The sequence below is a fragment of the Bison bison genome, unplaced genomic scaffold (genome assembly GCF_000754665.1).
Source record: "Bison bison bison isolate TAMUID 2011002044 unplaced genomic scaffold, Bison_UMD1.0 scf7180017864247, whole genome shotgun sequence".
Lineage (NCBI taxonomy): Eukaryota > Metazoa > Chordata > Mammalia > Artiodactyla > Bovidae > Bison > Bison bison.
The window spans coordinates 584,305-609,586 of NW_011494819.1; the positions used below are offsets into that span (position 1 = coordinate 584,305).

At 48.8% G+C, this 25,282-nt stretch overlaps 1 protein-coding gene across 2 annotated transcripts in view; it reads left to right on the plus strand.

Annotated features, from left to right (window-relative positions):
• Nucleotides 1–10,466: 10,466 nt before the first annotated feature.
• Nucleotides 10,467–25,282, plus strand: part of TBX15 (T-box 15) — a 126,601-nt gene continuing 111,785 nt past the window's right edge. The window contains exons 1-2 of one of the 2 annotated variants that reach the window (XM_010847219.1): nucleotides 10,467–10,532; nucleotides 10,820–11,893. In XM_010847219.1, coding sequence (XP_010845521.1) covers nucleotides 11,689–11,893 — 205 coding nt within the window. In that variant the 5' untranslated portion in view covers nucleotides 10,467–10,532; nucleotides 10,820–11,688. The remainder of the gene's footprint in view (nucleotides 10,533–10,819; nucleotides 11,894–25,282) is intronic. The other variant, XM_010847221.1, reaches the window with a different exon arrangement.

Consider the following 25,282-nt stretch of genomic DNA (forward strand, 5'->3'; position numbering starts at 1 on the left):
TTCCTGCCTTGGGGATTTAATGAAATAAAATCGACATGCAACCTTTCCCAGCATTTTGCCTAGTAACTTCGAATTGCAAACTACAGAAAGCACCAAATATCCTGGGCTTCCCACCAACTCCTCCCACCCAGCTGGACAACCCTCCCCCCTCTGACTAGGCAGACCTGGCCAAACTCCCACCACTCTAGGGTCTGCTTGGGGTCTCTCATTCCCTGGGGTCCTCAGATTCTCAGCCCTTTTCTCTCCATGATTGTGCTCTGTCTACTGTACCTGAAATCTCTTCTCTGCCCTTCCTCTGCTCCCAGGAGACTATCCAGTGCTTGTGGAAGGCGAGGCAAAGCTCGGGGGAGGTGGGAAGGATGGTAAGGGGGGTGGTCGGGGTGGGGCATCATGACCAGTTCCCCACCGCCCTTCATTCTGCAGGCTCCTCCTGCTAGGCAGCCAGGTTCTCTGAAGGAGTCAGTTTAAGAACCTTTCCCTGAGGGCTTCAACACCTAGGTCACTAGGGCTCTGCTGTGCTTGGTGTACTTGCTGAAAAGATTCTTTTTCCAGGCCCCCTCCATAATTCTCTGCCCCGAGTCACCTCGAATCCTACCCTAGGAAGACAGATCAGCATTTCAGACCCTGACTTTACGGCCAGACCACTACTAAGTTTTCAGGAGTTGAAGCAGTTCTGGCCTCTTTCTCTTCACCTTCCTTTCTCTTTGCTTTCTTTTTCCTTTCTCTCTTTTTCCCTTTTTGCTCCACTCCCCCCCGCCCCCGCACTTTTTCTTAAGTTTTATCTTTTCCTTTTGTCCTTCCTTTCCTTCTCATGTTTGTCTGGCTTTTGCTTTATCCAGCCTTTCTCAGTCTTAAAAGCCCCACTCCAGGTTTTTCAGGCTCTAAAGAGCCCACCAAAAAAATAAAAAAATAAAGAGCCCACCAAGCAGCCTTCCCTCTCCCACTGCTCAACCCAGATAGAGCTTGCAGTGGCGGCAGTGTGGGAAAGGGGCAGCTCTAGACAGAAGCTCAGGGGCCCCTGGGGCCCACGGCTCCCGAGAGAGACTTGCTGGGGCCTCCCTGCACATGCCTTTGCTCTCACTTACCTGACCCACACTCTCGCTTGCTTATGTTTCTCCCCACAGTCTTCCTCACAAGATACATGTGAGCTCAACTTCCAGTTATAATGTAAAAATTCAAGGGAAATAGAAGGAAAGGTGGCTAGTAGTTTCCCCAGGCAGGTAGGGGAGCAGTCAAGCCAGCTGGTTGGGTAGAAAACTGCTTCTGCGGCATGGAGGGAAACTGCCTGGCAGGTTGGATATGGGTAAAGATTACTGGTGAGGGGCAGGAGGGAGGTTAAAGAACAGGGGAGCTCAAGCCTTGGGCAGCCCCCACACCAAGGAAACCGTGCACAATACTCCGTTGGCTGCACAGAAGTTTTCAAGCGGCGTCTGCTTAGAGCAAGTTCACCAGTGAGACTGCATTTGCCATCAGGGAAGAGAAAAAAAAATAGCCCAAGAAGAGAGGCTGCCAACATTCCATAGAGAAACCAAAATCTGGAAAAGGGGAAAAGGAGGAAGGAAGGTCTTCTTGCGTTTCACCCACTTCCCTCTTTCTGGATCCCACGGGAAATAGTCAGCTGGACCTTCCTAGGGACTGTTCTTCCCCACAGCTCCCTTAGCACCCACAGCCCCAGTTTGCCAGGCCAGCCTTCTGTCTGGACGGGGAGGGGTAGGGGAAAGATGCTGAAGCCTCAGGCACTGAAAAACGAGAGCCAGCTCAATATGAGCCTTCTTGGAGCCCAAAGGTTACATGGGACTCGGTGGCACCTTTGCTGAGGTGAAGACTCCGATGGGGAGTTGGTGTCTCCTGCCCAGCATGGGTAGCTCTTGTTGGGCACGGAGGACCTCTGCTTTACTCCCCTTTCTCACCAAATTAAGCCAGAAGCTCTCTCTCCCAAGCTGAGGTTTTTCTTGAAAATTCTGTGGAGTTCCGTCCCCAAGAACCTAGGAGTTTTTCCTCCCTGTTCCCACTTCCCCAGACAGATGAGATTTCCAAGTCTTCAGTTATTCTGAGGAATAAAAGACTGATAGCAATCAGGTCTCAAGCCACAGGACCTGTTCCTTATCTGCATTTCATCTGGATCTGAACTGTAGAAACATGGGCTACAATATATGAAGGGCCTTGCTGATCTTGAAGTTGAGCCTGGGGAATGTGTGTATGGCAGCTGGTGGGGATGGAGGGAAACTCGATTTGGAGACATTTGAGGGGCCACTATCTAGAGCAGCATTTCTCTAGTGACCATGGAGTTCTGGAGATGGCTCCCATGCTGAATTAACACATCCTGTGCTCAGAAGCTCCCAATCTGAGGGCGGAGACCATCTGTATGGCACTGATTACCTCCACAATGGTGTGGACAGGTTCCACTGGAGAAGGACAGGTGCTTGGAACTGAGTTGGGGGCTCCAAGGTTTGCTCCTAATAGCTCAGTTACCAGCCCAGAAGTGTGTGAGGATGGCAGCCTGGAGATTATCTGGTTGAGGGAGGGAACACAGGCAGAAAGCCTCTAAGGAATAGGTGGTTGGGGGCAGTTGGGGGTGACAGTGGGTTGTAGCCAAGAAAACAACACTTTAGCAAAGCAACCCAACTGGTTTGGGAGCTGTGGCAAGAGCTGGCCCAGGGCTGCAAGTCCGCTGACAGAAGCCTGCTTGAAGACAGTACCATGGAGCCACCAGAGCCTAACCAGAGCTTGCCTGCTAGGGTCAATAGCCTTCAGGTTCTGCTCAGCACCCAAGCAAGCACTGAGGAAAATCCCAAAGGGAGCTCCTGCCCTTTTGTCTCCTAGCTGGAAAGGATGCTGCACTCTAGCTGGGAAGGCCTCCTAATTGTAATTTAAATGAGAGTATGCTTTTTATTTTTGACCAGTAGACTGCAGTTCCATCAAAGTCCCTTTCTTGAACCCACACCCTCCCCCAAGTCACAGGCAGAGGGAACCTAGGTGTGCAAATTGTATTTATGTGTCTTTGTACCAAGAGAGGTTTCAGTTCTGTTCAGTTGCAGGTATAGAATTCTAGCTCTAGAGCTAGATTGTGTGTATCTGTGTGTGTGATCAGTCACTTGCTTTGTCTGACTCTTTATGACCCCATGGACTGTAGCCCGCAGGCTCCTCTGTCCATGGGATTTCCCAGGCAAGAATACTGGAGTGGGTTGCCATTTCCTTCTCCAGGGGGGATCTTCTCAACCCAGAGATAAAACTCTCAGTCTCCTGCACTAGCAGGCGAATTCTTTATCGCTGAGCCACCTGGGAAGCCCCTAGAGTTAGATTACCTGCACTAAAAGCTGTGAGACCCTTGCCAAGTTACATAACCTCTCCCTACCTCAGTTCTCTCATTTGTTAAATGGGGCTGGTAATACTATTCTTGGTTCATAGAACTTGAAATGGGTAAAACAGGCTAGTGGGCATAAAATGCTTAGCACAGGGCCTGACACAGAATAAAAGGTTCAGTAAATACTAGCTCTTCATAAGAGGTGCAGACCAGAAAGAGTGGAGATACAGAATGAGATGTGGTAGCAAGAGAAGAAGGCTGCAATTCTTCTCATCTTTTCTCTCTGCCTTTCCTGGAAGCAGGGGCCTCTGGATGGCATTGCCTTCTGTTGTTTTATTGAGCTGGGTCAAAAGTTCTCTTTCCCAGTGAAGATAGCCAAGGAGAGCAATACTAAGGGCAGGTGTCCGTGGCGCAGTTCCAGGCCACCCCGGGGCCACTGGCCTTTGCCCCTTAGGAGCCTCAAGCCTCCTGCGCCCCTGGTGCTGCACAGACCATTGAGAATTAGGCGAATGTGGGTTCATGGGTTGTCCTGTCCTGGAAATGCTTTCAGTTACCTGAATTTGTTGACTGTCTTATGAGATCCTTGGAAAGCATGTGACGTTAAGTGAATATTTTTCCTAATTAGGGATAGACAACTTTCCTCGCCCCTGGTTTTCTGGAGTCGGTGGCTGTGGGCCAGAGTTCAAGGTCTTCTGCAGTTTGAATGCGACCAGCAGTGGGACTCCCCTCACCTACCTCTTTCCCAGTGGCTAGCCTTGGAACTCTGGCAATGTCTGGCTCTCCAGACACCCATCATGTTTCTTTGTTCCAAAAGACTTTTTGAGTTATTTAAAAAAGCAAATAGTTTGTTTAGTTATAAAACAATATACATAATTGCTTTTATATTGCATGTATGGAGATTACCAAGGAGGAAAGCCCTATTGTTTGGACAAATGAGCCCTCAAAATTGTTTTTTATATGTGTAAAAAATCCACTTGATATGCATATGTTATATGCCATATTACATGTGGTATATATTATATACATCATACCATAGAATACAAAACCATATGGCTTTATAGTCTATGGTATGTAACATGGTTTTATATTCTATGGTATATAATATGGTTTTATATGATATATGTGTAATATGTATATAATATATACCATCTGTATAATACGGCATATAATATATGCATATCAAGTGGATTTTTAACATATATAAAAAACAATTTTAGGGCTCGTTTGTCCAAACAATAGGGCTTTCCTCCTTGGTAATCTCCCTACCTCTGCTAGTTTAGGTGTCACCAGGGACTCAATGCATGTAACCGGAGAGTTCCAGATTCTTTTCTACCCCCTTTGGTTTGGTTTTGTCCAAGAAGGGTCAGAGAGGTGGCCTATGAATTATGGACCAAAACTAAGGAAAAGTCTCCTATGATCTTGCTAATGCCTTTTACCAGCCCTTCATCTGCAGCCTGAGAACAGAGTCAAGCACACCTCTGGCCACCCTAGCTACCCCAAGAATTCAATTCCTCAGCCCTTCCTCATAGCTTCGTGGTCAGAGAGCTGTTTTTCAGTCTTTCTTCCATGATGGACAGTTTGTTCTCCAGTCATGGGAAGGGAAAGAATGATCTGTAAGGAGGCTGAAAATTCTACTTGATCTCATTTTTGGGTGACAGTTCGGGGCCTGGTTAGCTGGTGTAGTTCTATCGAGGACATTTTGCTCTTGGGTGGCCTATTTTTATTAGTGAAATGTAAACAATTCTGGCAAAAAAAGTCATCACATCAAGACCCTAATACCACAAATCCTTTGACTTTAGCTGCTGGTCCTTGTGGACAGCCCTATTTCAGTGTTTCAGGAGTCCCTCTCCCTTGCCTCACTACCGCCAGCCTCAGCTCCCCCTCAGGGATCTCAGGGAACTCTCTTGATCCCAAGGTCCCTGGCAGGCAGTCTTAGGTTGTGGGGCCTGGCGCTTCTTTCCGCAAGCTTTAGATAATCCTTCCTCTCAGTGGAAACACTAGAGAGAACTGTTAGCCTTGATTTAGCTAAGCACCTGCAAACCTAGCAAGAAGGGGGAGATGGGGAGTCACAGTTACGGGGCAGACCTGGAAGACCTGGGAGGTGGCAGGGCAGAAAGAACTTGAAAAAATGCTCTGCCTGGGAAGTATCTGGCTTCCCAGGTTTGGGGAGGCTGGCTGGCTGAAGGGTGGAAGGGGCTGCAGGCAATTAAAACCAAGCAAGACAAAATCCTACTGCTTCTGCTTGGTCCTGCTGTTTTTTGTGGCCCAGGCTCCCAGTCCCTGCTGGGCTCCTGCACTTTGGAGAGTGTCCTGGTCTCACCCATGCATTGTGTGACCCTCTCAGGCCTGAAGGCTGGGTACTCCTCATTTTCCCCTTCTTTCCTTGCTGGAGAAACCTTGACCATCTCTGTGCAGATGAAAAAGAGCAGACTAGGGACAGCCACCTGAAATTAACCTTCCGGAGGCAAGGGAGAGCCCCAGGGAGCTGTGGAGTGGGGAACTGCAGTGCGGAGACCTGCCCAAGGGCCAAAGGCTTGTAGATTTTTGCAGCCTTTGGGGTCAGCTGAGTGTGTGACCAAGATGTTTCCCCCATGCGTGTGTATTATACTGTGTATATACCCAAGCACGTCTTGTTCCTACATGCATGCTTGATTCTACAAAGGCATGTGGCTACACGCGTGTAGCTGTACATTGTGTGTACCAGCATGTGTGTGCTGCCAGATAGCTGTAACCATGACTTTGTGTTGGTCACGCAAAATAATGCATGAGCCTTGTACTTACGAGCTTCCTATAAAAGAACGTAGTGGTTGCCGGTGTACCCGCATTTATTTCAAGGTGCATGATATTTCGCTGGCGGCCTCAAAATCCGCTTTGATTTGAGTTGCCTAGGGCGGCCAAGCAATCCTGAGCTCCTGAGGATGCGGAATGTTACCTTCCAGCCCAAACCAAGCAAGGCGAAGAATAGGGGATGGAGGGCATTCCAGGAAGCCCTCTCGCCTGGAGCCCCAGGCCCGCCTTCAGTAGGGCCTCGGTACCCAGAGGCTGGCTCCTCCCTCGCGCTCAAGGGGGCTCAGCGCAGGCTCGAGGTTTCGCTTCTTGCGAAGTCTGGCCGGGCCGAGCCGGCGCCTGGGGCGGCGGGCGCACACCGAAGGCCTAGGGCAGGCTGCCGCTGCACGGGACGCCCTGGGGAGAGAGAAGCCGGACCTGAGGGAACAGGATTTCCTCGCCTCCTGGGCGCGGCTGCTCGGCCCGGCCGCACAAGGCCCCCTTTGTGGAGGGGCCCGTCTCCGGCGCAGAACGAAGTAGGCGAACAATAGCGCAATGTTGCCGCCCGCCGGGCCAGGCTCGCCCGGTTACACCACGGCCGCCGAAGGCGAGGAAACCGGGTGGCGCTTTTTTATAGTCGCAAATATAAAATCGGGGCTTTCTCCCCTTACGCTCGCCCCCTACCCCAACGCCGATAGAAAGCAGATAAATTTATGAAGGGCGAGCTAAGAGAATAATTACAGGGTGAAGGCCGTTAAATTTTATTTCCAGTCCCAAAGGCAAAACCTGCGATTTTATTGCAAACATCTGGAAGGACCGAGAGGTGGGCACGCTGCTGGTTTAAAATAAAAACAAAAGATTTTATTTCGCGAAAACAAAAAAACATCATTAAAGACCCTTTTGCCCCCACGGACTTTTATTTTTAAAAAGTGCGAGGGGATGGTTGAGTAGTCGAAGACGCACGACGGCCCCACAGTTCCCAGTATCTGGACGGAGCCGAGCTACTGGAGATGAGGTCCACAGGAGTGAGCCCGGGCTGGTTCTCGGGACCAGCACTAGGCAGGACTTTCCGGAAATCCATTCCCAGCCCACGCCCACGTGAGGGCTCCAGGCCAATTGTGCCACCCAATAACTGGGCGCCAATTTGGGAAAAGAAGTGAAAAGTGGGTCCATTGGCCTCACATTCCCTGAAAATTCTAGCACAACAGTAACAAAACCCCAGATCTGCCCAGTTTCCTACCGATTATCTTGCCTGCTTTGCTTGGTTGTAAGGTAAAATTTAGGAGAAGAAGGGGGCGACAGAGAATGAGATGATTGGATGGCATCACCGAATCAATGGACATGAGTTTGAGCAAACTCCAGGAGATGGTGAAGGACAGGGAAGCCCGGGGTGCTGCATTCCATGGGGTGACAAAGAATCGGACATGACTGAGCGACTGAACACAACAACAAAGGTATTTGGGACCCCTTCACTCTGCCATCAGGGAAACTGAGTCCATGGGGCATTCATCCATGTGCCTAAGGTCCTATAGCTTAGAACTGAATGGGACCTGGTTGCTAGGCTCCACCTGCCTTGAAGTCCTCTAATGGTTTCCTCGAATCCCACAATTGCCTTATAGACCGATTTGAAATTTTTGTTTAAAAATTTTTGTTTTTAGTTTGTTCCTCAAAACTGCAAAGCCACAGCATTTGGTGGATCACCTTAGTATTATGGCTTTTCACAGTGGTGGTGTTTAGAGGTATTTAGTGTGGAGAAACAGAAGGAAAGGACAAAACATGTGGAGGATGTAGGGTTCCATTTCTTGTATTTTTGTTCCTATCTTGCAGAATTCTGATGTTCCTTTGGAAAATCAAGTTACCTGGACGCAGTCGGTTTTAGGTGAGCAGGCACTAAGCTGCCCTTCTCGTGGCTTGACTTTCCTCCTGTCAAGGCTAGGCCTGAACGTCCACTTTCCTTATGCGATGGGGGTCCTTGAGCGGCTCTTCCCTCTCCCCTGCCCCTCTGACATCTCAGGTGCTCAACAACTTTCTCATCCTTTTGGGTACCCTGCAGTGGGTAGAGTAGGGCTTCCAGCTTGGTCCTTGTCAATCATCTTTAGGCCTGAAATAGACCTGAACTGGACTTACCACCTGTAGATTTCACCCAAGGGTGAAACAGGGCCCAAGGGTGGAGCCTATGTTGGGGAAACCTGGGGAGTGCCTTAGGAATTAGAGTCAAATATTGGAGACCCCACTCTCATTCCTAAAGGTTAAAGAAGAGAGAAATTGAGATAACAAGAGGGATTTTGAAAGCCCCTTGATGTAGCGAGTAGAAGGAAAATGCAGACCATATTCCCAGATAATTACATTTAATACCCCCTAACTCTGTTTTTCTTCTTCTCTCTAGTTGCATAGCCCTCCTGCTGAATCTTTCTCCAGACCTTCTGCCCTGTCAGCACAAGGTCACACACCAAGTGCATGCCCCTGGGAAAAACTTAAAATTGATCCCCGAATTCACAGAAAGAAAATTTCCCTGCCCCTCCCTTTTACCCAGAGGAAAAGTCCTATTTTCATGGCTGTTCTAAACGAGTGTGGCTTTGTTACCATCCAATTTGTTTTAATGGCCTAACCCACAACTCTGGGATACATGTGTATGGGGGATGGGGGTGAGACAAGGTATGTGCAACCTGAAGGAAGGGTATAGGAGCTCCTTTGAAAACTTTGTGTAGATTATATGCTCTGGCGTGGGGTGCAAATGCAGGATGTTGAAAGTACATCTCATTTTTCTGTGTACAACTCTTGGACATGTGTGTATGGACATTTACATTGTTCAGGCCTTCTAGATCTGCATCTAGGTGGTGGGTAACGAAAATGCCCTCTTTTTGAGAAACTTTCATGACCTTGGAGTGGGTGTGAGGCCTATGGTGCAACACCCAGGCTCTGAGCAGGGTCTGAACCCTAAAGACCTGCTGGGGCCTCGCTGTCTGCTGTTCACATTGGGTTTCGAGATCTGTGAGAAAAAGGCAGGCAAGAGGCTACCAGAGGGAGATGGAACATACAGGGGGCAGGGGAGGAGGAAAATGCTGGGAAGGAATAGAGGCCTGCCCCATTGCTACTCCATCGGGACTGATCCTGGCAGGTGCTGGCCAAGGGTGGTTATATCAGAATTGGGAGCCAACAGAGAGGTCTGAGCTGTAGGGGGAAGGTAACTGCGGGTTCCTGGCCTACCTTCTGTCCAACCCCTGGAAATGGTGGAAGCCCGGGCAGTGGTCTCTTTTGGCAAGGTCACCTAAAAGCAACCCTGAGTGGTGAACTGAGGTAGGAGACCCTGCACCTGGTCACCCTGGTTTTTGCCTGGCAGTGAGGTGGGAGACGCTGAAGGGCTGAGTGCTGGATCCCAGGGTTTGGAGTGCTGCTCAGGGACCCCCAAGCCGTGAGGCGCAGGCTCCTGGAATGCCGAGGAGGCCAAGCCTAGCTGAATCATCCTTATCTGGTGGCTTTTCCATTATTCTTTCTGCATTGGCTGAACGGGATAGCTTCATCTTCTCCATGCTGGAGGCCCATTGGAGGGGGCTCCAAAGCTGGCCTTTTTCTCTCTCCTCTCAGAGAGGCCCAAGGTACATTCAGGACATACATTGTTGCCTCCAGAACCAGAGCACATCCAACTGTAATAGCAAGAACTAGATTTCCTGGCTCTTCCGTGGTCAGTAGGGGAACGTGGCTTTTCAAAGTTCCATCAGGCCCTCCCTTCTCTCCCCAAAGGTGGAAGGACCGATGAGCGCTCGTTCTTGGGGAGGGTTGGGGGCGCTGCTGTGGAACAGCGTGGGCTCCTCTGCCCTAGGCTTTACGGTTCAGACTCTGCTCAGAGCCTGGGTGTCGGCATGACTTTTCTGCTGGGGCCTCTCGGTCTGCCCTTCGCATCCGGGAGCCGGCTCTTTCCTGCCTCTTTCTTGCGCTGGGATAGAAGCTCTGGACCAGAGCGCTGGGACGATCGGATCGTGGCCTGGGCCGTCCTCCGCGAAATCCGAGACTTTTGCCAGCTTGGCAGGATAAACTTTTTGGCCCCTCTAAACTCGCTCTGCGCTGCATTGCGTGCGCTCAGGGTTTCCAGCGGCCCGAGACCAGTAGCGTAACCTGGGAGGGAGTGTGTGAAATCAGGATGGCCCAAAGTATTGGATTTAAGTCCCTTAGAAATCCCGACAACCACGCTGTCCTGAAAGATTTTTTTTTTTTTTTTTACGATGGGGAGGATCAGTGGGGCGGGGAGAGCCGGGCTCCCGAGGTGATCGGGTTTGAAGGGAATTTTGAAAAAGCTCCGTTTGCGCTGTCAAAGTTCCCGTCTGCCCTCGGCCAGCCCCTCTCGGCGGGTTCTCCAGAGCCAGCGCCCCGAGCAGGCGAAGCTCGGTTTAGCATCCACGCCGAACGGAAGGACAGCATTTGCTGCGTGCGGGGGCACAGTCAGGATCCGCCTGCCGAGCGCTTGGTAAGCCGGGTGCCCCTACGCCGGCCTCTCGCTTTGAGGGCGCCTACGTCACCTTCTCTACCAGGTAGAGCTGGAAGGAGGCAGCGATCTTTATGTTTCCAATTACAAGACCTTGGGTAGTAACGAGGCTTTCTTGTTTGTTTCTTTCGTTTTGCCATAATCAGAGTTGCTTAGAAATCTTTCAACAGGAAAATAGGAACCTATGAAGCGAGGGAACTAGCAGATCTGAAAGCATCTGGGGGGCAAGCGCGATTTTATTGGAATCGTTTTCTGGTGTATTTGGACAGGTTGACGTTTTGTCGGAGCCCCTCAGTTCCAGCTCCGCATTTAAAATGACCCTACGCTTGCAGCGACTATGAGACCTAGCAGATTTGAAAGGAAAAGGTATGAATTTGGGACTTGCAGGAGTTTGTAACGGCACAGATCTGACCTCAACTTTCACCCCCGCCCCCCACCACGAGGAACCGTGGGGGACCGGGAAGCCAGGAGTTAAAGTCGGCCCAGGAGCATCCCGGGGACAGCCAGCGCGGAGCCTTGGCGCGAGCCTCAGTCTCTCCCCCCTTTTCATTGGCCCGCGTTCTCAGGGTTTCTCCAGTTCCCTCTTCGCCATTGGTCGGGGGCTGGCTTTTTTTTCCCCTCAGTCTTTCTCTTCCTCCCCCCTCCCTCTCCCTCGCCCCTCGGACAGGAGCGCACCGCCTGCCCCCAGCTCCTCGGGAAGGGAGGAATTTAGAAAAAAAAGTTTCCCAGAAGTTTGGATCAGAGCAAGGACGGGAAGACCAAGAGAGGAAGAGGGAGAGGGAGGAGAGAAAGGGAGAGGGAGGAGGGAGAGAGAATAAAAAAATGATGAAGTCCAGTCTACACCGCCTGTGAGCGCCTGCCCGGGTGGGTGGGAAGCAGGACTCGGGCGCTCATGCAGCGAGCGGGTGGCGCTCCGGGCGCACGTTCCTAGCGGCTGGGGCAGCCAAGGACGTCGGTCCTAGCCGGCCGTGCAGGGCGCAGGGGGAGGGTGCCCAGGACCCGCGGAGCCGCTGCCTCAGTCTTGGCCGCCTCGCCGCCGCCTCTCCCGGGCCCGGCCCGGTGGGCGCTCGGAGCGTGAGGGCTCGGGCTGCTCCCTCTACAGTGGGGGCGAGCGGGAGCCAGGGTGCGGGCGGCTAAGATGAGTGAAAGGAGACGATCTGCAGTCGCCCTGAGCTCTCGAGCACATGCCTTCTCCGTTGAAGCCTTGATCGGCTCAAATAAAAAGCGGAAGCTGCGAGACTGGGAGGAGAAGGGGCTGGACCTGTCCATGGAGGCGCTGAGCCCCGCGGGCCCACTCGGAGACGCGGAGGACGCGGGTGCGCACGGCCTGGAGCCTCACCCGGGTGAGTGCGTGGAGCCGGAACGCCGGAGGCGGGCGGAGGGGGGACGCGGGGAGGCGAGCCGGCGGGGAGAGTGGCGAGTAGGAAGGCCCTGACCGTGACGCCGTCTTAGTCCAACGCCGGTTTCTTTTTCTTTGCGCAATGCCTTGAGGTTTCCCCTAATTCGCTGGAACCAATTTGGGGGAACTGGCCTGAGCCTTGCAGTTTCGTCGCCAACCTCAAGCCAGAAGGCCTACTTGCTCGCATCCCCTTCTCTTTTTGGGAGCAGAATGCAGTGTTCTCCGTGTCCGCCGCTGAGAGGGCTGCAGGCCCCTGGGGTTAAGAGGGGCGAGGATCGAAGGCAACGGCCCGATCGCAGAGGAGCTGGGATTCGCTTCTGAGAGCTCCGAGGACTGGCACGGAATTCTCCGTCCAACACCCCTGTGGAAATTGCCGTTTGTCCCGTTTAGCCTGCAACCTCGGTCCTTTCCCTTCCCCCACCAACTTTTCTGGGACTCAAGTTGTTGTGTTTCTCCTACTCCCTTCGACGAGGGAGCACAATTATATTTCTACTTCGTCCGCATTTGTGGAAAGAGGAATGGGTGTTAGCCCCCTTACGCTGCGTCCGGGACCACTCTTCAGAGCCCATGTCTTTGCGTATTTGTGGGGAACGGTGCAGTATCGTGTTGAATTTGTACGCATTCTATGCACAGTTATATGCACATAAAATGTAAAACACCGGGCGGATGTCGATGTCAATATTTTAACAGAATCTTAGAAGGGGCGGGGAACAACTTAACGTTTTGTATTAAGTGCCAAGATTTCAACTGTGCAAAACAGTCCGGGGGAACAGCTGTTGTCGGAAGAATTTTGCGCGCGCGCGCACACACACACAAACACACACACTCAGGCTACGCTCACTGCTTGGTTTAGCGCTTCAGAAACTTTCCAGCCAGGATTTGTAAAACTTTTCGGGAGGTGCTCCTGCTGACCAGCTAGGGCTGGGGAGTAGATTTGGGTCAGAGCGCCGGCAAGTCGGAAGGGGGCGGCGGATCGTAAAGAGATGAGGGGCGGCCGCAGGCCCATGAGCTTGGGGACCCAACTTGAGGCCCAGAAAGGAGCTTGGGGGCTGGAAAACTGGCCGATCCAAGGAGAGACAGCTGTCGCTTACATTTTCTCTTTCTGCAGTGACAGTTCAATTTCCATGCTCCGGAGGCTAATAATAACGCGATTAGCGGGTGACCTGCAGAGACAGAGTTTTATGAATTCTCCGTGTTCTTGCGGCCGGTTACGGTATTTGGGTTTAGTGCTGGGGAATTATTTTTATTAGTCGATGAAAAGAAAATTAAAAGGAGATTTATTTCATCCGCTCAAGCCTTTCCCTGTATTTGGATGCGGGTGCCTGTCCACGCGGACCCCTGTGTGGGCAATCCAGAAAGGAACGCGTGGCTAATGTGTGTTTCCCATCTCTGGACAGACCCTATTTCCTCACCGCACTTATTTGTTGTCAAAATCTCCTTTGGGCCTTCACACAGTTTAGTGGAAGTTCTTGCAGGTCTTAGGACAGCTCATAATTGGGGAGGTTATTTTATTTTATTTTTGCGATGGTGGAAAAGGGAGAAGTTACTTAACTGAGTATGCAGACGCTCTGTCCTGTCCTCCGGTACTTTTCTCTGGGAGAGGGGATACAGGTCATAGGGAGCTGGTGTAGGGTCGCGTGTCCAAAAGGATCAACACTCGGATCATAATAGGGGACTCAGCTGGCAGTTTTCTTTCTGAAGTTCTTCTCAGAAAATAATGAGGAGAGAAAAATGAAGATTTGGAACAAGGAGAGACCAGTTCAGGGATGTGAACAGGAGGACCTGGTGTCCAGAATGCTATTTCCTCAATCCTCCAGGATGGGGGTAGGGGTTGAGGACCTAATAGAGAACTTTACCTGACAGAGAGTTGAGGTAATGAGTTCCCATTACCTTTATAACTTTTTTTTTTTTTTTAAGGGCCTTTGGGTTAGAGAAAACGAAATATGTTTGTGGGGCAAAGGTCCAGGAGGAGGAAATAGCTGGAAGCCAAGAGCACTGGAGGCGCCTTCTTCAGAGCCGGGCTGCATCCTGCTGAGCCTCGTTCAGTGGTAGACCAGGGGAATCTCTAAGGTCCCTGCAGTGGCCAAAACTCTTAGGACCAGGACAAACAGGATGTAGAATGAAAAACAGATCTTTCATTCAAAGTGCGCTCTGATGTGGAGGCTTCGCAGTCAGGGGAGTGGAGGAGGCAGAGCTTTGGGCTTTGAGCCTGGAGGGTAACACTGGAGGGCTTGGGGTTCCTTTTAGACCTTTCTTTTTGTCTCTAATACAGACCGCTAACAATACAAAGGCAGGGCCACATGTAAAGATGTGTGTATGGTGGAGGCGGGAAAGGGGGCGCAGGGACTTCCATCATGCCCAGGGCCGTGTCTCTGCCCGGCTGGGCCTTGCCACTGTCTTTAAACTTTCTTCTCCCAATTAGCACAAGAGGGGCTGGACTCACTGTGGGGCTCAGCTGCCCTAGGCCGATGAGAAATCAGGAACAGGAAAAAATCCCACCACGACAAGAATATTACCAAGGGCCTGGGGGATTAAACAAACATGCACACGTACACTGGCCATCCGCCTTAGATCAGCTGTATTTATCATTCTCTGTTTATCATTCTCACCATACCCCTCTCTGACCCATACCATCGTTTTCAGCCCTCCCTCAAAATCCCGGGATCTACAGGTAACTTAGGGGTCCGATTTTAATGCTCAGCTTTTATTTATTTATTTATTTTTCTCAAAGACGTGGCTTTTGCTTTTTCACAGCCCGTTTTTCTTTCGGCGTCCGGACAGAGCTGGCTTTAGTTGGCGCCGAGCGCGCCCGCAGCCTGGGGCGCCAACCTGCAGCAGCAGGGGACCGGCCCGGCCTGCTCGCTGTAGGTCTTCACACATCAGAGGACACACAGTATGTATTTCAAAATTTTCCACCAAGCCTGGTGGTTCCCCGCCTCCCCCAGACCCTGAGGCCCTCAGGGCCCTGGAGGAGGGCCTGCGAGGTACCCTCATTTTCACACCCAGGCCAGCACTCTAGTCTTTCGGAGAAGCCGCCAGGAAACAGCCTCTGCGGGCTGCGGAGGGTCTCAAAACCCGTCTCCGAAAAGCCTGGCTCTCGGGTTGGCTTGCCCCCCGCCTCTCACACAGCAGCAACGGAGGAAACTTTCGAGCCACGATCGCCGGGAACAGCTGCTCCGGCGGCTGCGGCCTTGGAAGTATATTTCGGGCACGCGGCGGCGCCATCTGCGTTCGGACCGCAGCCTCTGCTCCACCCGGCTTCCCCAGCTCCGGTTTGGGCCTTTCCCGCCCAAATCCACAGCCCAGTGCGACCGAAGCCCGATCTCCCGCGGAGAAAAATAATTTAAACCTTCTGCGAAGGGATTTCCCCTTCCGAAGTCCGTAGGCCTGAGCCTCTGCAGCCAAGGCGTTCGGCGGCGGCCTAAGGAGGTGGCGACGCACGCGGGTGGGCACACAAAGCAGGCACACCCAATAACGCCAGGGAGATCCGCACGCACACGTGCACTCACGTCAGGCGCTCGCGTTGTCCCAGGCGGCCGGCCGCGCAACCTGTAGTAGAATAAGACAAGAAAAAGCCCTCGCGGTTCCCAGGGCCCTTGCTTCCTTCGAATTATCAAAATTAACTTGTCACGGGGATTAATCTGCCAGTTTATGGTTTCTTCGCTCAGAGTAGAACTCCAAGATTTTAATCCTGTCCTCACATCTCTAACCGACTCCCCCTCTCCGCAATATGGAAACACAAGGGTCAAAACAGAGGAAATGATTCTTCACTTATGTTTAAGTAAAGAGGAAAAGCGATGCGTTTGAGACTGTGGGGGAGAATATACTTGTGCAAGGCAAGCACCAGCCAGGGCGCAGGCCGCGGCTTGGACCCTAGTGTTAGGGTAGGAGGCGCGCGGCGCAAGACGCTTAAAGGTCTTTCTCCGGAAGAACTTCGGTTCCTTGGTGGTGCGTGCGTCCCGACGCCCGTGCAGGCCTAGAGGTGCCGGCTCTGCGCCCTGCAAAGAGCCAAGTGTGGGGCCTTCTGAACGTGACCTGGGTGTCAGGTCAAAACAGTCTTCCACTGTGGCTGCCTCTTTGGTAATGACATTGTGTCACGAATCCGAAAGGGAGTGAAGGGGTAGGCAAGGTCTGAATTCGTTGTAGGCCGGGTTAGGATGGTGGTTTGCTGGGGCCTGACTGCCAAATGCCTTTTTTTTGCACGGTCTGGGAGAGCGCACCGCAGTGTCCCCAGAGAGGTGGGGAAGGGAATGGAGACGTTCTGCATAAAACTCCAGTCCTGGCGTGATGGCAAGACGGAAGGCACTCGGAAGGAGATTATTCTAACGCGTTTTATCCCATGAATCGAGCAAAGTGCTCGAGGGCAGTGGGGAGGACAGAGAATGGAGGAAATCCTGATGCCCAGAGTTTGGACTGTGGTGGAAGGAAAGTGGATTGGGCTGTGGTTTGCACCTCCGCAGGTCGCCCCCTTGTATCCCGCCACCTCCACTTGCAGGTGAGGGAGGTTTCAGAAACGGGTGTAAAGCGTGTGGAAGGCGCGCGCGCGGGAGATGGGGTGGGGCGGGGCGGTGTTTTGGCTTCATGGCTACTCGGTGCAGGGCAGCCCCTTGCCCGGCTGGCTTCTGCCTCTCGGAGACCGGTCCGAAGAGCACAAGCCTAATGGGCGGTGAAGGCTTTCCTGGACAGATCAGCTTACAGCCTAGGTGCGCAGCGATTCTAAATTCGCGTCTTCCACGCCCCACCCAACGCTGTTTCTTATAGAACATTTTATTTGGATTCAGAACTAGCGCCTTTGGGTTTCCTGATTTTATACGCAAAAACTCCCAGAAAGAAAAGTTCACGAGGTGACGTTCATGCAGGGGGAAAGGGGAATTAAATTTCTTACAGTAGAATTTGGATCTAAATTATATTGATATATATCTGCATATCGGCTGCCATTTCCTGTGCGTTTCCGCATTACTTCAAATGGTGTCTTGAACATCTTTTAATTATTAAAGAAAATTAGATTAGCATATTTAATTAATATACCTGGCATGTGAGGAGCAAGCCAAAAATGGTATGAAATGCTTAACCTGGGAGCTAAAACTGAAATGATTGGGTATTGGTGGTTTGTGTACCCCGATTTATTTGTATAATTTCCTTTGTGTGGACAAGTTTAATGGAAGCAAGTCCCTCATCATGAATCCTTCATTTTGGGCCACAAAGAGGGAGGGACAAATACATTTTGGCTCAGAAGACCGAAACATTTTGTTCATCCAAGCCTCTCTAAGGGCATTGCTAGCATTAAAGAGTGAAATATTCCAGGTCTGTCACAATCCTTTTCTGTATTGCCAAAATTATAATATTAGTAAGATGAGAGCACTTTTTTTGAGATCCTGGTTATGGACTCTAACAGAAGTTTATTTCTCATACCCCAGGAGAAAAATGATTACTTCTTAAATCTGAAAGTTTTCTCTAGGTGATGGTAGGTTTTGTTTTTTTTTTTTGTAAGCCAGGCTGAACTGTGCAAATTCCACAGGGATAAAGAACAGATTGGCATTTCACTTTCCTTTCTGGAAATGCAGAAATCTGTCCAATGATTGTTCAAGGGTGTAACTGGTTATTGCTTTCTTACTCCCAAAAGACAAAGTAGTTAAGCAAGGGGAGAATATTTGAGTGGCTTTTTAAGTTTTAACTTTTGGGGATATTTTTTCACAGAGAAAAGTAGGGAGCTGATGGAACGTGGAATCTTTCTCCCTTCTTCCTCTCATCCAGGTGATTTATTTTTGCTTTGCCTTTTCTGGTTTCTAGTGAGCTTTGAATTTTATATGTGCATGACTGAGATACTCAGGGGTCTACACTGGTTAGAGCAATTAGCAAATTTAGAAATTAAGGTCTGTTTACACTTCTCCGGGCATGGATAATCATTAGTTAATTTAAGTGAGGCCCTTGTTCTAAGTGTCAGGGTGGAAAATGAGACTCAGTAGGGAGGACCGGAGGTGAAATGGAAAGAGGTGGGGAATTGCAACTGGTGACTACAAATCAACATTTATTCCCTGCCATTAATGGCTTCACTTTGAGGCAGGGCAGGACATTTTTACTGACTACAAACTGATGATGAGTTTTTGATGCCAGAAGTGAAAATAGGCCCTGAAATCACTACTTTTTATTATGTAAAATTTGCATGTGTTTATATACAAATTTATGCATTAACATCAAGTTCTGAATAGGTCATAGATAAAATTTCAGAGAAAAGAAACTGCTTTTTTTTTTCCTGTTTGGAGCCAGTTTAACAAACTGGGAATATCTAAAATCTGGGGGGCCAGAGGTTTTGTCATATCTAGATATCCTTTGACAATTCAAGAGTATCCTGGACCTGAAACTTACAGTTACTGGAATTTTTATTTAACTTTCAAATTAATTGATTTTGACTAAAGGCTAAAAGAAAACACCAGAAAATGAGACTGTGCAGGTGTAATTGAAAAGAACAAGGAGAGTGGAAATTTTTCTAATGTCTAAATTTTTCTTTATTTTGTGAATAATGCCATCTTCCTTTTGGATGGACAGAGGCTGCCTTGTATTCCGAAGAGTAATTTCATCTTCTCCCAAGAGGAGACTTAAGGGAACCACTAAGAGAAGTCTGGATAATAATGATGGTTAATAGAAATCATGAGAGAAACACTGTGATTTGAGGGAAATAATTTAAGAATATAGGAAATGTATTTAAATCTTGTCTTTATATTGTCTGCAGTATATTTGCTGAGCTATTTCCCAGTTGTCACACACTTTAGAGGATTGCAAGAACAAAACATCAACCCCCTAATTGTGGATTGCAGGAGTAATCTCCTAATATAGCCTTCTTTTAAAAACCAAAACGCTACAGATAACAGTAGAGTTCCTCTTACAAGATCTTCATTATACACCTAGCTGGATCATTAAGAGTTCAGTGCCTAGTTCTCCACCAGGTGAACCAAAATTCTGACCCCGAACACCCCCTGACTTTCTTTTGCTATCCCACAGCCCAGAGCGTAATGTCAAAATCTCCAGACCGGGATTTGGAAAGCAGTTAGGTCCCCTTAACTTTCCCCTTTCCCGTCATCTCCCCGCACCCCGACATCCTTTTCCCTTACTCCAACCTCTACACACACCTCGGTCTCTCATTTTTACCCCCTTAAAAAAAAAAAATTCAGATGACGTTTCATTGAGGAAGGCATTGGGATTGCATCTCTTAATGTGAAACCATCCCTGGGAAACCAGGGCCCCTCGGGTGACTGTCACGAGTCGGTGAATTGGGCCGCTGTCGCGGCTGCCGGCCCTCCGCCCCTCGTTACTTGCCCGGGTGTCGGCCGTCTCGGCGAGGGAGCGGCGGCCGAGCCTCGCGGCGCGCGGACCGGGGGTCCCTGCTCCGGCTCTCGAGGCTGGGCCTGGCCGATCCGTGGGCCCGCAGTTGCCGCGGGGCCTTTGAAACCAGGGCCGGCATACTGAGGGATGGTGGGTGCATTTCTCAGCTCTACTTACATCCTGGAGAAATGCAGGGACAGTGGGGGTAATCAGGAGGGCTTTGATGGAAGATTCCCGTCCCCCCTCCCGAAGAAAATTCGGAGGCGGTGGTGGCGGGGAACCCCAACCCAACTTTAAATCAAACTGGATCCAAGGATCTTACACCTCGCGCCCTGGGGGAGTTTGAGCTTTTGCTTTCATCAGGCTAAACACATTTTCGGGGAATCAAACGCACTTCAAACATCAGCAATTAGAAACCAAGAAGCCCTCGGCTCGTAGAGTTTTAAAATCCCTAACCATTTCCAAATGGGTGATTTCTAGGGTCAGTCACTATCATAGCCAGCCCGTTAAAAAGGAAAGTCATTTTGTCGGTTCGAAACGCAGATGATTCCCGGATGCGTGGGACTCATAACCCAGAGATACTTCTTTTCAGGAAGCCCGCGTTGCCCACCGAGACAAAGGGACAGCAGGCAATTGTTCTTCATGCTGTTCTTGGAGATTTGAAACAATGAAGTAATGCGTTTCTCAGAAAAGCAAAGAAATCACTCAGCTTTACTAAGTAGATTGAGAAATGACTATATTCTGCAAGAAGCCAGCCAGATGGCCTCCCTTCAAGAGCTGAGCGTTCGCTGCGAGGGAAGTCCCGCCTCGAGGCATCCTGGTTCCCAAGCGTCAATCACACCAGGTCCCAGGGCCCAGAATTGTAGCCTAGTGGATAGGTGACTTGGCTGTTTCAGGCCTCCCATTCTTGCTACTGAAAAATACTCGCTTTTCACAGTGGGGAGGGGCACGCATTTGGGCGGTAAGTGGTTGTGAATGCAGCAGCGCTCTCCCTGGATATGACAAATCTTTCTTAATTCAGTTGCCTAATACTTTGATTTCTTTGCAGCAAAACTGGAGAAGGGCTCCGTGTATATATATATATCTATGCACTGTATATGAAAAGAAAGGGCTTAGTTAGAAAATTAATTGTATATGCAAGCTTGCAGAGGAATACTGAATTGTGAAACATTTCAGAAACTTTAATTGCTTACATGGTTATCTTTGAGTCTTCACTACACTACATTGGACACAAGCCCTTGTATTCTAGATTATATCCATGTATTAAGATAGGAAGTGGGCTACACTAACTTAAATTAGACTAGATTCTAGTGCAAGCTTTGTTATTAATGTTGGAACCGAGGATATTGGTTTTAAAGGCAGACATATAAATGGTGAAAAAAAAAGTTTTAAAGTTGGTTCGTAGCCACTGATGAGGCCTTGGTTCCTGGTTCATGAAATACGAGAGAGGCTTAAATAACACCTGAGGCCCCTTTAGCTATAAGATTCTGTAATCCTGTTAACTTAAAAAATAATTTTTATTTTTTCCTCCTAATACAACTTAGCTATCATTTGACTCATCCGGGAGTTGGTGATGGACAGGGAGGCCTGGCGAGCTGCAATTCATGGGGTCGCAGAGTCGGACACGACTGAGCGACTGAACTGAACTGACATCCTTTACTTTGTTGGAATGAGGGAAGTTTTATTGCAGTTGTAGAAAGTAACAGTAATAGCAACATAAGACCAAAAAAAAAATTTTTTTTATAGCTAGAATTAAGAGCTTCCATAAAGCTCTTGAAAAGTTTTTAGATTAATATCACATGTTCAGATGTCCCGGATCAGTGATTTCTAGTCTTTGTGTTTGATATAACCTGTTGTTGCTTGTGTGAAAGCCCAGGGCTCTCCTGCCAAAAGAGTTCTATGGCATTACTGAATTTAAAAGAAATACAAGTTATTTTTGCTTCTAACATTTTTTCTGCCATTCTCAGAAATAGCTGGAAAAATTCTATGGATTTGAAAAAAATGAAGACTGAGGAAAGCAACTTAAGCACTGGTAAACTGAGTTGGTGGACCACCCTCCCACCTGGCTCCACCCCCCAGAATCAGTTGCCCCTCATTTCTATCTGAGCCTGATAGAAAGCACTAGGAACTATTTTCCATGTCCAGTCTGCTAAGCCGAGATCTTGATCTGGCAGAGATGTGAGAATGCTAAAAGGATGACTTAGTAACAGGCAAAACGCTTGTCAACAAGATAGATCAGAAGACAGCTTAGCATTCAAGACCTCTATTCATAGCTTCTGAACTTGAGGGCAGGGTCAGACGAAAAGACTGGGCCCAGGACACACTGAGGAGGGTATCTCATGTTTCTATCTTGTGGGACTTTATTTCCTTATAGACTTCTACAGTTGGAACCCCAGTGACAGCTCCCCGCCTCAGTTGCTGCCCTGTTCTCTGCTGCTCTAGCCCCTGTGCAGAATTTCTTTCGTTATGGAATTTTAGATTTACTGGTCATCCTCTCTCACTGTTGCCCTATAAACTGCTGTGGTGCTGTCTTCATTGCTTTGTATGTCTAGAGCCTGGTGCAGGTGGCTGGCACAGAGCAAACACTTAGTAAATAATAAAAATATACTGATAATGCAATAAGAGCAATGATAACCAATTTATTGAACACTATGTGCCAGCCACTGTGCTGTTATATAATTATATACTATCAGTATAATGTAATATGTGTAAATATATATTGTTATATATTATAGTAATAATGTAATGTGATATATAACAATATATATTCCAAATAATTATATATAACAATTATATATGTATGTAGATTTTCCAAAACACTCTAATGAGATAGTTATTTGTATTATCGTTTCAATTTGTTGCAATGGGTGGATTGTAGAATGGTTAAAAGCTCAGGTTTCTGGGGTTAAACAGCTTGTGTCTGAGCCCTAGTTCCAACACTTGGGCAAATTACTTAATCTCTATCAACCCCAGTTTCTGCATCAGTAGTAAGAAATGTATTCATCAGAAGGTGGTTGTGAGGACTAAATGAGATAGTGCACATTTAAAGAAAAAAGAATTTAGCATGGTGCCTATTATTCCTATCAATTGAACTGATAGTGATTACTCACCTTAGTGACTAGTTTACATAAGAAACTGTTGCAGATTGTAAATTACTATAGCCCGTATCCCTCTCCCCCAGTCTTTTGGTTTAAATGGGATGTTTGGGACTTGAAGTGGGATCCCCACTTGGTGTACATAGCCTATGGTTGGAGACAGAGGACAGGATTTTAAGTGTGCATGCCTTAACTCAAACTGAACTTTGAGAGCCATTGCTATTCAGGGTTCCACTGAGGCAGGAAGCCAGCACCTGAGTGAGCACTGGAGGGAGGGAGAGAGGGCTTTCAAGGGTGGGGATCAGCCAGCTGACAAACGTTAGGAAGAGGGTCTGGGCAGGGGCTATGGCTGGGGAGCCTCAGCTTTACCAGCTCTTCAGAACTCCATTCTGGCAGCAGACAGAGGGGCCTTTCTGGATGCAGGGAAGTGGAATAACTCCTGTGTGTTTCTCTTTGGTTAGTTTTTGGAGCCCAGAAATCCCCCAAAGGTCAGGTTTTATTGTATAGGAAATAATGTTCATCTTCATAAGGCTTTGTTTGTAAAGCCTGTCTTCTGATGGACCCCAGGATTCTGGGCAGAATGGCCAGTTTAACCAGTGAGCTGAGGCTGCTGTGAAGGATTTTTAGGTGCTGCTTGGTTGAATTAAAAAGAGAGAGGGAGAGTAAAGGGACTAAATGAAAGGGAATCCTATAACTAAGCTGACTGTTGGGAAAGAAGACACTGGGAAGTCTTTTTCCAGTGAAGCAGAAGAAAATGCAGCCATTCTGTGAGAACTCATATCTGGCTGCACACTTTTGCACAGTTTTCTTCCTTCTGGAAAACAGAAGTCTGGATTTGATCATTTACTATTAAAAAAATATAGCTACACCTCAGACTTTGTTTATATTGATTCTCCACCACAGTGGGAGAAGGTGCATTCCTGGGGAAAGAGGAATAGAGAAAGGATCCCTCCCAAGGCCTCCCTCCTTCAAGGAGCTAGGGCCCTTCACCAGCAGCACTCAGGTCCTTCCTGGCCATTCAGAGGAGGGACCTGCTTTGCCCTGACTGGAGGCAGGTCTTGGTCTTCAAAATAGACTCTCTGCTCCACATTTGATCAGATGTTTCCATACTTCCAATCTTACAAGCATCATCTTATCTCAGCATGCCCACAGTGCTAGCTATTAAGAGCTTTCATGGCTAGAGAGTGGACCCTGTACCAGTCACCATGCTGATGGTTTTACTCACCTTCTCACTGTATACACTCTATACACTGTATAGTCCTCCAAGGGAATTAATTGTTTCCCTGTTTACAGAAGAGGATGCGTGCATGCTGCTAAGTCAATTCAGTCGTGTCCGACTCTGTGTGACCCTATGGACTGTGGGCCACCAGGCTCCTCTGTCTATGGGATTCTCCATGCAGGAATACTGGAGTGGGCTGCCATGCCCTCCTCCAGGAGATCTTCCTGACCCAGGGATTGAACCCGTGTCTCTTATGTCTCCTGTATTGGCAGGTGGGTTCTTTACCTCTAGCTCCACCTGAGAAGCCTGCAGATGAGGAAAATAACTTGCCCACAGGCACATAGCTCTAGGTTACTTTAGCTGGCTGGGCCAGAGTTTAAACACAGCTCCACATGGCTCCAGAATCAGTCTTAACCATTAGACTGTATTGCTCCCCACTGTGGATGACTCTTCAGTGCTTTAGAGAGAACTTTGTACTTTTGTAGATGGAAACTTATGCTTGCTGTCTGTGCTGTTCCCCTAAAGTGATTGTTAAATCGTAAATAAGAGAGATCTCATTTATAGTTTCTGGTTCTCTGTCTTCCTTTCCTGTTTTAAGTCCCTCTAGCCCGAAGGTGGGCTTCCCTGGTAACTCAGTGGTAAAGAATCCACCTGTGATGCAGGAGACTTGGGTTTGAGCCATGGGTCAGGAAGATTCCTGGAGGAAGAAACAGCAACCCTCTCCAGTATTCTTCCCTGGAAAATTCTATGTACAGAGGAGCCTGGTGGGCTACGGTCCATGGAGTCGCAAAGAGTTGGACATGACTTAGTGACTGAACAACCAACAACAAACCCTAAGATGCCTTCTTCATACCTGCTGTAGAGGCCTCTGTGACAGCAATTCAGGGTTGAGTTTATAAGCCATAAACTCAACTCATATAAGCCATTTTTGGAATGGGACAAATACAGCCTTTTCAGCATGACTTGCTTTGACTTTAATGCACAGAAATCTCAATGTTTGAAATACAGTGGCTATATATTGAATTTTATCTAAAACCTCCTCATCCTAAATCCCCTCCTGCAGTGAAATTCAGGGGAAACTTTAACTGCTCTGTTTTACCCATTCCTTTCTCCATTCACAATGGGATGGATGGAATCTTATTGGTAATTGATTCAAAATGGAACAGCTTAGAAACGTATCAGTTGCAGTGACGAGCAATTCGTGCATTTCTAAGTGCTGTTGATTTTTTTTTCAAACTCAGCAATCACAGCTGAAATCCCTTTGCCATGGATTGAATTTACAAAGGAGGAGATTCTGATTTCCACAGTGGCTTCTTTCTAATGCCCAAAGATTAGGAAACTGCCTTGAGGACCCACAGCAAGTACACTCACTCTCAGAGTCACGGCTTTAACTTTAACCTCTGAGTGACTGCTCTGATTCATTTATTTTGTAACAGCTCTATTTAGAGCAGTCTAGTTCCGTATGGGATCAGTTATTTGCAGAAGTCTCTCATCCCGATAAACGTTTACAATCCAGAACTCCTTTACTCTTCTGACGCACTATAAGTGGGTATGATCCAAGCAGTGAGTTTCAGGAAACTTAGCAGTGGGTTTCAAGGGTTTTTGGTTGACCTGTTCACTGTCTTTCCATCATTTCTCACCCCCTCCTTCACTCAGAGTAACCGTTCTCTCTTAGGAAGTCTGATGCCTCCAACAGGGA